The sequence below is a fragment of the Actinia tenebrosa genome, unplaced genomic scaffold, assembly GCF_029948245.1.
Source record: "Actinia tenebrosa isolate PJP-AT-01 unplaced genomic scaffold, QUT_ActTen_1.0 PGA_scaffold14__42_contigs__length_11649687, whole genome shotgun sequence".
Classification (NCBI taxonomy): Eukaryota; Metazoa; Cnidaria; class Anthozoa; order Actiniaria; family Actiniidae; genus Actinia; species Actinia tenebrosa.
Genome location: NW_028292574.1, coordinates 4,570,021 through 4,584,958, shown reverse-complemented (window position 1 = coordinate 4,584,958; position 14,938 = coordinate 4,570,021). Strand labels below are relative to the sequence as shown.

The following is a 14,938-nucleotide window of genomic DNA, read 5'->3' as shown; positions in this document are numbered from 1 at the left end:
TACTGTTCATCCAATCGGGATGTTCAGACACTGTACCGTCACGGTCACGGTCTATACAGAAGGCCACCTTTGAACCAATCACAGTGCGTGAGATTACTGTTCATCCAATTCAGAATTTTCAGACACAGTAACGTCACGGTACAGATAGACGACATTCTCTGAACCAATCATAGTATGTGTAATTACTGTTCATCCAATTAAAATGTTCAGACACGGTAACGTCACGGTCACGGTACAGATAGACGACATTCTCTGAACCAATCATAGTACGTGTAATCACTGTTCATCCAATTAAAATGTTCAGACACGGTAACGTCACGGTCACGGTACAGATAGACGACATTCTCTGAACCAATCATAGTACGTGTAATCACTGTTCATCCAATTAAAATGTTCAGACAGGGTAACGTCACGGTACAGATAGACGACATTCTCTGAACCAATCATAGTACGTGTAATCACTGTTCATCCAATTAAAATGTTCAGACACGGTAACGTCACGGTCACGGTACAGATAGACGACATTCTCTGAACCAATCATAGTACGTGAGATCACTGTTCATCCAATTAAAATGTTCAGACACGGTAACGTCACGGTCACGGTACAGATAGACGGCATTCTTTGAACCAATCACAGTACGTGAAATCACTGTTCATCTTTATGTTCAGAATGTTCAGACACGGTAACGTCACGGTCATACGAAATTTGCAGCATGCTCTCTAATTATTAATAATAAAGTAAATATAAAGACAAACTGAACTTTTTAATGTTTTATAGTTTATTTTACTTAATTTTTTTTTTCAAAAGACGTCAAATGTCTCGAAAGAAGTTAAATAAGACTATACGATATCTAAAAGGCGTTTTTCTAATATTCAGACACACCTCTAGATATAAATTAAGATTACATGGATCAATTTTCTTTGCAGCTTGTCTCGCAACAACGTTCGACACAAGTTGCAAGAGTGCAAGGTTTACGCACGGTGCAACGGAGGCGTAGTCTTTGCCAAAAGTAGAAACGAATTCTACTTTTCTCAACGATCATTTTAATCCATGCAACTTGTTTCGCAAATCCGTTGCGAGACAAGTTGCAGAGAAAACGGCTCCTTGGATTCGCGCCTTTAGTCATGGCGACAACTGGCCAAAGCTCCAGACGTCTGCACCATTGATTTTTGACTTCAATTATATTTTCACCTTCGGTTAGCTTTAATGTCTATTATTTTTTACATATATGTCATGGAGCAATAGACCTCAATCCTGACTCTGACTTTTCACACCTACGCTTCCAGAATCTCTTTCGGTAGCTTTTTTGTTATGCTAATTTAAATCATCGTCTTGGTATTTTCAAAGGACCTTTAACATTTGAATATAAAATAGAATTCGAAAAGGATTGTGGTAGTTTAGGTATGAAACGACATTAGGGTTAGGGTCTATTGCCTTGTATCACCTTGATGTCACATGAAAAAAATCTTTTGTGTTTAAACTAAGGATCATTTCTCTGGCTGACATTGTTCGGTGGAACGGATGTTTTTTTCCCAGCAATTTTTGGAAAGGCGTCTATTGTGTAATTAATTACAATGTTTTTTCCCCCGATTTTGAATGGTTTGAGCATAATTTTAGCAACCAGGTCGTTGGGCCCTCTTGAATCATGGTCGTAGGATGGCGATGAAACAGAAACAATACTTAGAAACTGAGCCTAAAATTGTATTTGATAGAACTTACAAAGATGAAATTATAAACACCAGTTTACAAAATATTTAAAACAACACATATCACAGCTATCAACTTAGCTGCAGAGTAAAAGTTGTACAAATTCTTATTGTTCTTCACCATTTTGTTCCGTGGCGTCATAATAATAATTATATAATAATAATAGTGTTATAATAATAGTGTTATAAAGTAATTTCTGGGGACAATGGCTGTGTCGTAGAAAGGCTCTCCATTATATTGCATTATATTGAAGTATTAGTTCTCTTATAACGAATATACCTATCTAGAGTTTTTTACATCTTTTTTCCCCAGAAAACGTGTCATTTTTATGAGATCTATATAAATTATAAATATGTATGAATGCACATTTGTAAGCTAGCGCTAGACAAAGAAACTATCGGCTCATGGGAATGACAAATCTTCTGAAATAGACTCCTTACAGTACTAAGGAATGCAGCTCAGTTCTGAGGACATAACACTGAATAGGTTTCCAATTCTCAGGAGAATGGGATTCTTTTGTCTTGTCCTCTATATTGAGCTCCTTTGACGTCACATACACTACGCAGAAAAATATGTCATTCTTGACAGCTTTGTGCTTCCTTCTGCTATTGAATACAGCAGAATCGTTTTCATCAAATTAACTTGCCCATTTTCACTTTTTCTGACATTTTGCATCGTGGCCGAGCTTGGGGAAAGAGTTATTTTGTTCATCATACCTTATATGGTTCTAAACCACTCAAGCTACCCCATAATGCATCTTGTTTATTGAATTTGAAAGAAGTGCATGCAGATTTTGCAAGCATCTTTTGACTATATGAAACAAATGCCAAATATAAATATAATAAATATATAAATAAAGTGATTTCTGAAGTGATGATGTCAGTTTTTGTATAACCTTACTAAAGCGTTGCGGTTTTGTTTTTTTTTTTTTTTTTTTTTTTACGTAGGGGAATTAAAAAGTTAACGGAACGAGTTCATATTGAGTAGCTCGCCCGTTTGTCTAGGCTATAATTATCATAAAAAAGTAAAGTATCTTTCTTTCTATAATATTTGTTATACCTTACAAATAATCCTCCAATCACATCTCCGTATTTTAGTCACGTGGCGATCCATTATTTTGCGATATTGGGCAGCAACCAATATCGCAAAATAATGACACATTGTATGACACTATAGTGTTCTTTTTATTGAAAGGAAATATATTCATAATAAAATACTTATAGGATTCCTCCTCGCGCAAGATGGCAGATATTTAAGTCTCGACTTCAATATCATTTTGCCATAATGGGCTCGGATGAATCCATTAAGCGTATTATATCTCACACTGTCTATACCACGGAGACTTGATTCCTAAATGAAGAAGCCTTTGGACAACTTCGTTCTTCTCTGTGATCGACTCTACCACCTCCCTTACAAAATATCTTTCTTGCAACGACCACAAATCCATTGCGGTAGTTTTGGCTTTGTAATGTATAAAGTAATGGATTAATAGATGAGTGCAATGGCATCAAATATTTGATAACAACAGTCAACTTCTTCAGGTTTTGTAGTTGCTGTTTGCTGATCTTCTCGTGAAGACTGAAATTTAAGATCTGCAGAACACCGTAAGGTACAAACGCAATAAAGAATATAACGGTCACCGTAACCAGCAGCTTGACTAGTTTTCTTTTGGCCACTAAATCTTCTGGAAGGGTTCCAGGGTTATTGGAATTCCAAATCGTATTACTAAAATATAATCCTGATATTATTTGCGAATAAGAGAAAGCAATGACGAGAAAGGGAATGATTGTCATGCTGAATACAATACAACCAACAGAAATAAGAAGGTCGTTTAAGTTCTGACCAGGCGTACACATCTGAGGAGACTGAGGGTCATACTTAATGTAGATTAACATTGGCAACGCCATCGCCATGGATACCACCCATATAACGATGATGACGTACAGTACATTATCAGTGGTTAGTCTGCGAGAGACTCTCATTGGCTTGACAAGCGCATTATATCTTTCCACGGAAAGCACAGTGAGGGTAAGGCCGGTAGCTAGAAGAGCCACGTTTGATAGTGTATTAGGAGCGATAACCTTACACATGAAGTTTGAAGCAACCACCACACTTCTCAAAGCCACGTGAATGGCAGTCAGAAGAAGAGTAACAATATCTGCAACCGCAACGTTCAACAGAAGAAAATTGGTTGTTGTTCTCATGGCGGGAATCATGCTAACAACCATGACAACGAAAGAGTTTCCAATGATTCCTAAACCAATGATGATAGATAAGATGACCAGTGATGCTGTGCCGTTATTTGTACTGTGAACCTGAGAAGTGGAAGTGGAGTTCCATGTGTTATTTACAGTACTATCGTTAACAAGCATTGTTAAAGAAATCCTTCTTCTTAAAAGACGTTAGTTGAAAGAAGAGAAGAAAGGATCTTTTTGGCCAACTAGCCGTTCTTTGACCACTTTGTTCTCTATGACACTCTCCAGTAACGATTATTATTCACCAAACAGTTCCCTTTGGTTAAATAAGATGATACTAAAAGAGATGGAGCAGAAGAAGATGCTTTGATCAACCTGCTGTCGATCTGAATAGACTGTGCTAAATGAATGGCGGACGCTCTATGATCGTTGATTGCACCCTGTTGCAAGACAAACTGAAATTGGACTCGAGTCTTGCCCTTGAAGATCACAGGATCTGAAAAAGATTAGAAGTAACACTTTTTTTACGATTTGGTTCACCATTTCTAAGTAGATTGGTCAAATGTAGGATCACAAAGAATATATGTCCTGAGAATGATGATGCTATGAAAATAGAATAAACTAAATGTGAGAAAGAAGTATATATAGGGAATATATAGGGAGGCGTATGTTTATGACGTACATAAAGGTTATGACAGACCTATTCAGGTAAAGTTTACGATGCATGAATAAAATAAGGTAGAACTGTCAAGTAAAATAAACAAATTATCAAAGTACCCGAGAAAAAGGTATAATTAGTGTGAGATGGCTGTGATAGTACAATTATTCTTAACCGAAAAGTGAGCCGCAATTCGTTAAGTAAGCCCGGGGCGATCAAATCCAAAACAAATATAAAGAAGATAAATAATGACGTAAGTTGACTCCTTGATTCTTCCTGAACTTGAACAAACAAAAACCTTTGATTAACTTTGCAATATCTATAGACCATTATTGAAAGCGACAGCTTTGGTTGAAGCAAATGTCTCTCTGACAAAATGACACGTTTTCCTTTCATACTGCATTTACTTTAAAGATAACGCCACGATATGACGTTATGCACGATGAACAGAAGGGTCGAATTTCGGATAATTTTGCCATGAATAAACTATATTATAATATTAATTTGCGGAGTAGAACATGTCAATAATATCATTAAGCCGAGCAAAAAATTTTGCAAGTCATTAAGGAGGTATTTTTTCCCGATCTCAAGAAAGTGAAGACATGAATATTACATTGAAAGAAAATTTAACATTATAAAAATTTTGGCATATTTGCTCATCTAAAAATACAAATAGAATCTTTCTTGGGAATTTGAAATTTATTAAACGCGCCTTGAATATTTCTTTTTACGCCGCATTTTTCTAGTTGTCTCTTAGTTATGTTTGTAGGCTAGGATTTAAGGAGTGCTTTAAGGGTGTTGCTAAGTAGTTCTTTTATCGCTAAGCCTTTTCAAGTATCATTAACATCTATTTTGAATCATAGTTTTCTTCTTTCTCCGCTTGTCATTTTCTTCCTTTTCTTTTGAAGGTCACGTGACATTGCGCTTTAAAACGAGCAGCTGTGTCGAAATGAACTCGATATTAGTACGAAGGCGAAGTTTCACCTTAAAATTGTGAATATAAGAGAAATGTCATTAGACAAAAAAAAATCGAATATTTTATAAGTATTTGTATGAAAAGTGTTTTGGCTGCTAAGCTCTTGACAGTCACCGCATTTCCCCATACAAATACTTATACAACAATTAATTTTAATTTGTTTTTAATGCCATTTTTTCCTGTTTTGCTTGTTATAAGCTGAAACTTCGCCCCTTACTAATGGCGAGGTGTTCTTTTCATTTCTGCTGCTCTTTTATACACAGCTGCTCTTTTTAAGTGAAGTAGGGTCACGTGACCTGTGCAAGCCGTCATGTCTACCATCCATTATTTTTTCCCAACTCCGTTTGTAGTCTTCGCGTTACAAAACAAAACAAACATTGAGTTAGGGTTAGGCACCTTTGAAGGCCCCTTTTATTCCTAAGACTGACCAACTTTTTTGGGGGGAAAGCACGGGTGGCGTAGCGGTGAGAGCACTTGTCTCTCAACAAATGCGACTAGGCCTCAAGACCCGCGGATTTGGTGCCTCTTATGTTAGTAGAGTTGCTCGTTGGTGCTTTTCTTTTCTTCAAGGGTTTTGTCCGGGTTTTTCTTCCTCCCTCCATACAAATCAACTGTTCTAAACTGTTTAAACACTGTCTATTTTAACAAATAACTGTTACCGTCGTCAAACAAGGACTGTTTTCGACTTAGTAAGGTGTTGTTGTGCTTGGACTTTAAAAAAAAAAAAAAAATTATTCAGCCTGGAGTTCGGAATTTTTTTCTAAGAAAAATAAGCTTATAGAAACGTAACTCCGACATCTTTATTAAGGACTGTTTTATTTTGTGTGTGTGAGTTTATTCTCCTCTCAGCCAAGTTACCCTCTCAAAGGTAAGTCGAACAATTTTGGTGATCTTTAAAAAATCAAATTACACTGAATCCTCACTTTAAAATCTTTCACTAACCTTTCAGTATATTGTTGACTTTCAGTTATGCTTTTTGTCACTCGATATTCTTATACATGATGTACGTATATTTGGAAGTAGACAGATACTAGAATATCTGAAAGCTATATATATATATATATATCTCCCTTGCAGCTCTCCTTACTGTCACTTAGTATGCGGTGTACATTTTACCCCACTCAAAGTACAATCACTTAAACATCCTCGTGACGTAAACGATAACAGTCGTTATTCTAATTGACGTTTTAAACGGTACAGCGAATTAAAGTGTACTTTTCTTTTCTAGTTTTTCAATATTCCATTGTCCTGTCGGATCTCTTATTGTTCCCATCTTTTCACCGGATACATATGAGACAGACAAAGAGCAAAACTCTTCAGTGACTTAAACATAATACATGTTACATCGACTCCACAAATATACCTTTTACATTTGAGAGTGTTTTAAAATGTACTACATATAGCAGCATATAGATATATTGGCATAAAGGAGACCGACCGTGCGTGCCAATGTATATATACGTATATATAGCATTCAGAAACTCAAAGGAGACCGACAACATTTTCTTAATAGGTTCAAGATACTTGGGCACTACCTTTCCTTTGAGACAAATTACTCAGGAAGATTAAAAAGATATTGCTGTAGTTTTCAGCAATAGATTTTCTTGTTTTAAGATATCAAGCAGTTTTGTATCGTTATACTGACATGCGGTAATGGACCATGAAGCTATAGACATCGAGAGAGTGAGGATGGAATAATAATGAGGCCTTGACCATTAAACACGTAGTAACATGAAATGATTTTAAGTGAGATTACAATAACTGCTTGAAAATGAATGGATAAATTGATTTACACTACACTTGAACAAGAAATGCTAAAGAAAACACTCCTTCTAACTACTCCCCCCCCCCCCCCCCCCCCCCCCCCCCACAGGCTCAATGACAGTGAAACAAATATTCTTTAGAGATTCAGTCGACTCTTGTCTTATTTCATTATATCTTTTTTAGGGCCTCTTTACAGCTGTTTCTAGAAGGAAAAAGTGTCTTGTGAATCGGAATATTAAATAGCAAATTCGGCAGACTGGCTATAAAGACTGTATTTCCATAATGGCGCAAAGGCCCCTGGGCTTTGTTTCAGTTTGCATTGAACTATGGGTAAAATCTTTGTGAAAGAATGTTAGAAAATGTCGTTCATGCCGGCCTGTCAAGCGACGGCCATAACAAAATCTCTTTAGTCAGTTATAGCGTTTCAAGGGTGGTTTGAATCAAAGCTATAATTAAACACAAGGACTTCAAGTAATATGAATGAGTAGTCGGAGTCTAGTTCCAAGAGTTTCGTCTAACGTGATTATACCGAGAGTCCTGTCATGATTTTTTTTCCATATTATCAATGATCGTCATCATGAACTCTCAGAGCTCTACCTGGATCTTGTAGAGAATGATAAAGTACCGCCAACACTCTCATACACTTCCCGGCATCACAACACATCATAAAGGTGCCGGTTGTTTAACAAAAGATTTGGTTTACAGTACTTATATTTCTTGAAGTGTAAAAAAAATAGGATGAAATTAAGAATTTCTTTTAGAATGAAAAGAGCTTCATGAATAAATACAAAATGCTCGTTGAGTGTATGACAAACCAAGAGACTGAAAAAGACAAAGAAAAGCTAAATAAGAGGAGGGGAGGGGAGGGGGGGGGGGGGTAACCCACCGGGTGTACATCCAACAAAAGAAGGCGAAAGTTGTTTTTAAATTTTTTATAGCTTTTCGCTTTGACTATTATTTTACTTCCTAATAAATTTTAATTTGTTTTTAACCTCAACTCGAATGCCTACAGTAATGAATTATCTCAAAACGACTCAAGGCCTTTTTTATAGAAAAAAAAAATATATATATATATATATATATATTTCTATTCTTGGATGATAGATTCGACACTAGCTCAAAATGTGACAGTGAAAAATAATATGGAACATGACAGTGCAGCTATGAACAATAATATTTTCTACTGCTTACCTTGTATGTATTACGCTTTTCCCCTTTCGATATTACACGATCTTACTTTCCTTGAGAAGAAGAAAGGATACATAAAAAATTATTACTAATAATCATTATTAGAAGGTATGAGGCTCTTACGGTACGTTCAAAGTGAGACTCACTCACTGACCAGAAGTGATTTTGTACACAGTACATATTATTTAGAGAAAATATAGAAATAAGTAATAGATTATTACTAATATTCAATATTAGTAGATATAAGGTTTTTACGCTACGTTAAAAGTTAGCTTCAAGGACTGAATGCTTTTCTTATGTACATTCAAAAAAGGTTATATAAATATAAATAAGTAATAGATTATTACTAATAATCTGATAGTATTCTCTTTGTATTACTATCATTTTGAAAGGGTACACTTTGTTGTGACACCCTCACCAACACTTTCATATTATTATTATTATTCATTTCATTTTGTTTTTGCACACCTAGTATCATATATTAATATTATCATTTGTAGCTGTTTTATTTTTGGTGAAAGCTTATAAATAAATTAGTTGGCATAAAGATTTTGACGATACGTTCAAAGTAAACTTTCCCGACTGCACCGCCGAAAAAAGATCTAAGAAAATCAGACAGGTTAATTTTCCTTATGATCTCAGCAGTGTCCTCCTCTTCTAATCCTCCTCAATACTTATATTAAAAGGTTTTAGAAAAGAAAAGCGAAAACAAACAGATGTATTTTTTTAATTAGGCCTGGGATAATTGCAGTCAGGATTAATTGTCCATTTCATTGATGTCTAAATGCATTTAAATGACTGGGTAACATGTGCCGAGATTTATGACAGAAAAGCCGCTCGACTTGCAGCACACTTCAGAGAAATATAGAAAAATAAATCCTACTCGAAAATACTTAATTTGTAGAAGTTGCAGGTACTTGACACATTGTGCCAAAACCATTGAAAACTAAAACCAATTACTTTTTTTAATGCTAAAATTAAAAATAGCAACAAAAAATTTTTTTATCATTTAGTAGGAATAATATTATAATATCATAAGACCTTCTAAACTTATAAAACCTTATAAACTTTTAGCCCAAAGAAAAGACCTTCACATAAGACCTTCTGTGAGAAGAAACTGAATGGGTAATAAAAAGGTAAGTGGAATAGTATTTACTTCTTCATTATAATTTTATAACTTTATTATATTCTTATTATATGGATAACTAAATAGATAAGTTATACCTTAACGTTTACTGAAATTTTACACTTAGTCGTGAAACTGAATTACGTGCATAAACCAATAATATCTAGATAACTATATATAAGAGAACAAATATATTAATGAATACGACACGAGTTAACATTTAATGTCGATACAAATAGTGCCTTAAGGACATCAATATTCGAGGATGACATCTGAAATTAACTTTGCTTTACCACTTTAGTTAGCGCGACATGAAAAGGTGAGGAAAAGCTGTTCAACCGGTGTAATGAAAAATAGAAAATTGGAGTGACTTACAGCAGTAAGACGTCGAAAACTCGTTAAAAATAATCAAAAAAATCAATGCTTCAGTGTGAAAAGATAAGCGTGTTCATAATGCCGATTCCATACAACCATACGAATGCTTTTTTTTTTTTTTTTAATCCTTAAAAATGCCGCAGTTTTTCTATTATTTTCCTAGGCTTTCGTGCTATGAAAGTAAATAACCCGGCAAATATGATAGATATACGAATGATAATTACGCAGGAAAATCGAATATATTAGGGAAAAAATGCCAACCTGAAGTATCGAATTCAGGCACAGCTGGGTGAAAATAAGGAAATGAAAATGGAAAAAAAAACACAGTACCTTGCTTGGCCTCGTAAACGAATGTACAAATGCCGTCTGCAGTATCCAAAGCTGAGTAACTTATCCCTAACTTGAGTTTCAGCTACAAATAGGCATTATTATTTACGGAACACTTTTGTAGAGAATATGAATTCATCGAGCTCGGTGTCACGTCTGTCTGTGTTGGTCCCAGAACATCTATTACGATACCTGGAATACCGAAATGCATGATGGACTAGGTTCGTGTGGGATGGTCAAACGCGGTACCGTCTAATCCTCGGTAGTCTTTACCTCGGTTTGATTTTTACCCCTTTTCTTTTTTATTTCTTGTCTTTTCCTCTTTATACCTTTAATTTTTCTTTTCTTCTTTTATATCTTTCTCGTAAAAATCCGAAAAAGACAAGAAAGCCATTAAGGGGAATAAGATAAACGAAAACAAAGAAAGTAATTAGAGAATACAGTGAAGAGAATAGAGGAAGGAAGAAAGAAACAAATAACTTAAACCATGTAGTTTTGATAAGGAAGTATTTAGTTTAAAAAAAAAAGTTTTTAGCCCGTATATTTATTAACGTAAATTCCAAAAAAATAGCTCATTAAACAAACTCAGCACTGCCATAACATACGCATGCGCGTCTTCTTTATATTCAATTTGTAAGCCAACACACACAAAAAGCACGCCTATCGCTTACGTTCAAGTTACATTGGTTTTACCGACTTTTTTCTATCTACTAAGCTCTAATACGTTCTTGCTCCGATTAAAAACTATTCTGCCAAATAAGAAATAAGAAGCGTTAGATAGAATAGTCTACTACTTGAAAACCCTTAGCAATAATAGGAGTGTGTTGATGAATACGCCTTATTACTATCTTCCATTATAAGACAATGCCTTCTAATACTTTTAAATGCAACCACATCCCTATATACTATCACACTAGTATCCACACGCTCACGCAGGCATCGAAAACTACATTCTATACTAACTACTGTAAATGAAAATTCAAAGCCAATGCATTTCTGCGAGTAAGATTGTAAAGATAAGAATCTTCCGGGGATTACTGTATGTCAAGATCCAATCAGAAGATAATAAAATAACGCACTTTAAATTAAAAAATTGCTAGTTGTCACGTACTAAATGAAAGAGCGACAGATTTTCTTTGCATCATCACCAAAAGCTATGGGAGAATGAATATGATGACACGTTAAGGACGTTCGCGGGGAAATGAAGTTGCAATCAGACTTTTTCTGTGATACCCCAACATATTCTTCATCAAAAATATGAGGTCACCGAACTCGATTTTTGGCTAAACGCTGAGGAAATATGGTATTCATTGAGGAAAAAACGCGCGCTATAGAGTAACCTAAAGGATCAAAGAAACGCTTTAAAAAAATCAAAAACATTAAAGAGATGCAGAAAAAAAAATCATGGGCATTAAATATGCGCGCGCTTACTATACTTATGCGCAGTAAGGCTGCGCACGAACAATGCCCGTGAACGTAACGCCCTTTAGCTAAGCCGCTGAACTTAGCAAAAGACGTAGGAGTTCATAGAGAGTTTGCGTCTTGAATCATCTTATTTTTAGCAATACGTTTATAGGTATTGGTTCAGACATCAATGCAAATAGAAAAGAGACGAAAATCAACGGGCTTTGCCGAAAACAAATATTTTCATCCCGACGACCATTGCAAATGAATCATTCAATTATGGAATAATGAAATAATACTGAACTCAGAGATCTTGTCTAGGAGGTTTGTAATCCATGTCTGAATGAAAAGACGAAACGAAAACTAAGCTTTATCGGTGAATTGGCAGTTAATCCCCAAAACAAAGTCATTGGTTTAATACTAAAACATTGTAAATGTTGATTGTAAGGTTCCTTGATGTCCAAGGTGATTATTTTAGAAGAGTCCGCTTATCATCAACTGATTCATCTTGCCTGGGGGACGAATGATAATCGCTCAGCTAACGCAATAAACTGAATCTCCTATTCAATTTGTTCCGTTGCTTTCGGACCAATAAGCATCGACTTTTCCTAATCGGTTTGAATTAAGAACTAATGACTATGGAACGAAATTTGATAGAAAAATAGATAATGTTTACAAACAAATTATTTGGCATTAAAAGTTTCTAATTTCGTCATGGGCTATGTATTTTAAGGGTTCTTTGCGACGCGTGTTGCAATATCGATATACTATTGTTAATATCTACACGATATTATAATAATTCCTGCATCGAACTCAAATAATATATCCTACACACACACACACACACACACATATATATTTCAAATCTTTTTTGGGTATGCCGCGGATCACAAGAGATTCACTGGTGTATTTTAGGTCGATAGATAGAATAAACTGATTTGAACTTGTTTTTCAAGAACTTGAGTCAAAAGTTGGTGGTTTTTTCTTGCGAACAGTATATAGTGGTGCCTTTAACTTAACAAGTAACATTAGCAAAAACCTTTCTATAACATATCAAGAATATTTACCCATGTATTCTTTCTGTGGTTCTTTATACTCTTTCAAGATCACAGACTAGGTGAACGTTTTCTACCAAGTTCCACTTGAAGCACATTCAATCGACAGAGATTCTAGTAAACTGCTTGAAACTAAAACCTCGTTAAGAAGATAATAACGATTCGGTGATGGTGTAACGTTTGATGATAGAACCAAGTAAATGTGATAGATAGCTCACCCCCTGACTGACGTATATGGGGGATGTGAGTGTTTTTGGAATATCGTATCACGTTTTTACACGAAACAAAAGGGGAAAAAAAACAAGAGATCGGCTCTACGCTTGATGTCTCATCTCGTCACAATCAATGAATACAATGACAATACCTTATTATCAACATTTTTTATTCAGTGATTCTACTCAATAAGATTGATCGGATTTTCATTTAGCTCAGGAAAAGACGTAATTTATGTTGTTTAGCACATCAAAGCTTTCTCTAACCAACGATTAACGAATCATTCATTCAGGCTTTTAAGTAATGATATATGGAGGTCAGAACGGAAACCATCGTTCTACTGCTCCAGTAAAAACGTCACTTAATTGGTTTCTTAATCTATTCACCATAACGGAAGTAGCACACATCTAAATATATCTCAGCTGCAGATGATATTTTCCTGGCGTAGTTTAGTTTATCAACTGCACACATAACTACCGCTGACCAGTCATTCAACACAAGTAGACTAAAGGTGATGTGTATCAACGACATTTAGCTTTTCTCTTGCTTTGAAATAACTAGAGCAGTTTTCGTATGACTGTGAAAAGCTCAGTGCCGTAAGCGTGACGTGCCGTGACCGTGATTCTTAATTTTAATTGACTGATTTTTTCACGCGCAATGTGATTGGTCTTGCATTGCCGTGACCTTGGCGTGACCGTGTCCGCGCCGTGTTTATGCCGTGTTCCGGGTATTTGATTGGATGGAGAGTAAATTATCATGTAATGTGATTGGTCTGGCGTATCCCTGGCCGTGTCATAGCCGGGCTCGTGCCGTGACTTTTTCACAGTCATACGAAAACTGCACTAACAATACATAAATACTTATGGTTTGAATGTCAAAAATGACTAAATCGCTGTGTGTTAATTTTCTGTATTTTGAAAAGTCAAAACTCAATATGAGGGGGAAGATGGTGATTATTAAGGATATGGAAAATATCAGCCACAAATATAATTTTTAATTCTGGTTTGAGGCAATTTTTATAGCAGTCAATATGTCATCATAGTTTGGTTTTTTTGATGTAAACTTCCTGCCCTTTTAATAGATTTTTTTCTCGAGTATGAAAATTGACGGCGAAAAAAAGTTGTGTCAGTTCAGGAAGGAAGTATTCAAAAAATATAAAAATAGTATTTCTAGTAAATATGTATATAAATAAATGACTTAACTCAGTGAAATATCTTTTCATGGAGTACTTAAGTTGACGCAAGCAAAAAATTATGTTAAGCTGAAAGAAAACTACTGAAAGTCCTTGAAGTCCATTATGAATATTATATAGCCAAATATACAGATTATTCAGCTTAGTAAAAGTACTTTTTTTGTGCTCGAGTTTATGCATTAACGCGAGCCGTTAAATTATGTCAAGTGGAAAGGAACTATAGAAAGAGCTTGACGACGAAATGAAGTTTAATTAGGAAAATACATGTTCATAACTGTGATGGGGAAAAAAAAAAAAAAAACCGGCTCCACGCACCTGCTGTACTGGTGTGCGGTTGACTGACTTTTACATGTAGAATATACTAAAAGTAGTCCTTGTTTTGCGATGAGATAAGCACTAACAAATTTTTCAATATTTCGAATGTCTCACCTCAGTTTATTTTTCTTGCTTTTCTCTTTTGCCTCTTCGTTCCTTGCAGCTCACAATCCCCCAAGGAAGAAAAGATTCCAAAATGAACTCAAATATTCGGTGGTACTGATCAATAAATGATTCTGAAACGTGTGAGTTAAATGTATACGTAAATGCATATTAGTTTTATATGGAATAGAAAAACCCGTAAATGCTATGGCGACGCACTTACACAAAAAGTAATAATAAGTCTGCTCATTATTATGGTCAGCTTCAGACAAGCTGTTGGTAATAATAAGTGGTTTGCAGAATGGTCATAAAAAAATTGAATTCGTAAACGTGCAGTCTA

At 35.2% G+C, this 14,938-nt stretch overlaps 1 protein-coding gene across 3 annotated transcripts; it reads right to left on the bottom strand.

Annotated features, from left to right (window-relative positions):
• Positions 1-370: 370 nt before the first annotated feature.
• On the bottom strand, positions 371-14,712 carry LOC116306329 (galanin receptor 2b-like). 3 transcript variants are annotated; one of them, XM_031716365.2, is made up of 3 exons: positions 14,611-14,712; positions 8,493-8,542; positions 371-4,399 (listed from the first exon to the last, which is right to left on the bottom strand). In XM_031716365.2, the coding sequence occupies exon 3, from the start codon at positions 4,078-4,080 to the stop codon at positions 3,037-3,039; it is 1,044 nt and encodes a 347-aa protein (XP_031572225.2). In that variant the 5' UTR covers positions 4,081-4,399; positions 8,493-8,542; positions 14,611-14,712; the 3' UTR covers positions 371-3,036. The 3 variants fall into 3 exon arrangements, with proteins under 3 accessions (XP_031572225.2, XP_088885674.1, XP_088885675.1); XM_089029548.1 differs by lacking the exon at positions 14,611-14,712 and adding an exon at positions 12,789-13,066; XM_089029549.1 differs by lacking the exons at positions 8,493-8,542; positions 14,611-14,712 and adding an exon at positions 12,789-13,066.
• Between the last annotated feature and the right edge of the window lie 226 nt (positions 14,713-14,938).

Bases quoted from the DNA above. Each gene is read 5' to 3' on its own strand.
- LOC116306329 (XM_031716365.2), bottom strand. From the start codon at position 4,080: ATGCTTGTTAACGATAGTACTGTAAATAACACATGGAACTCCACTTCC.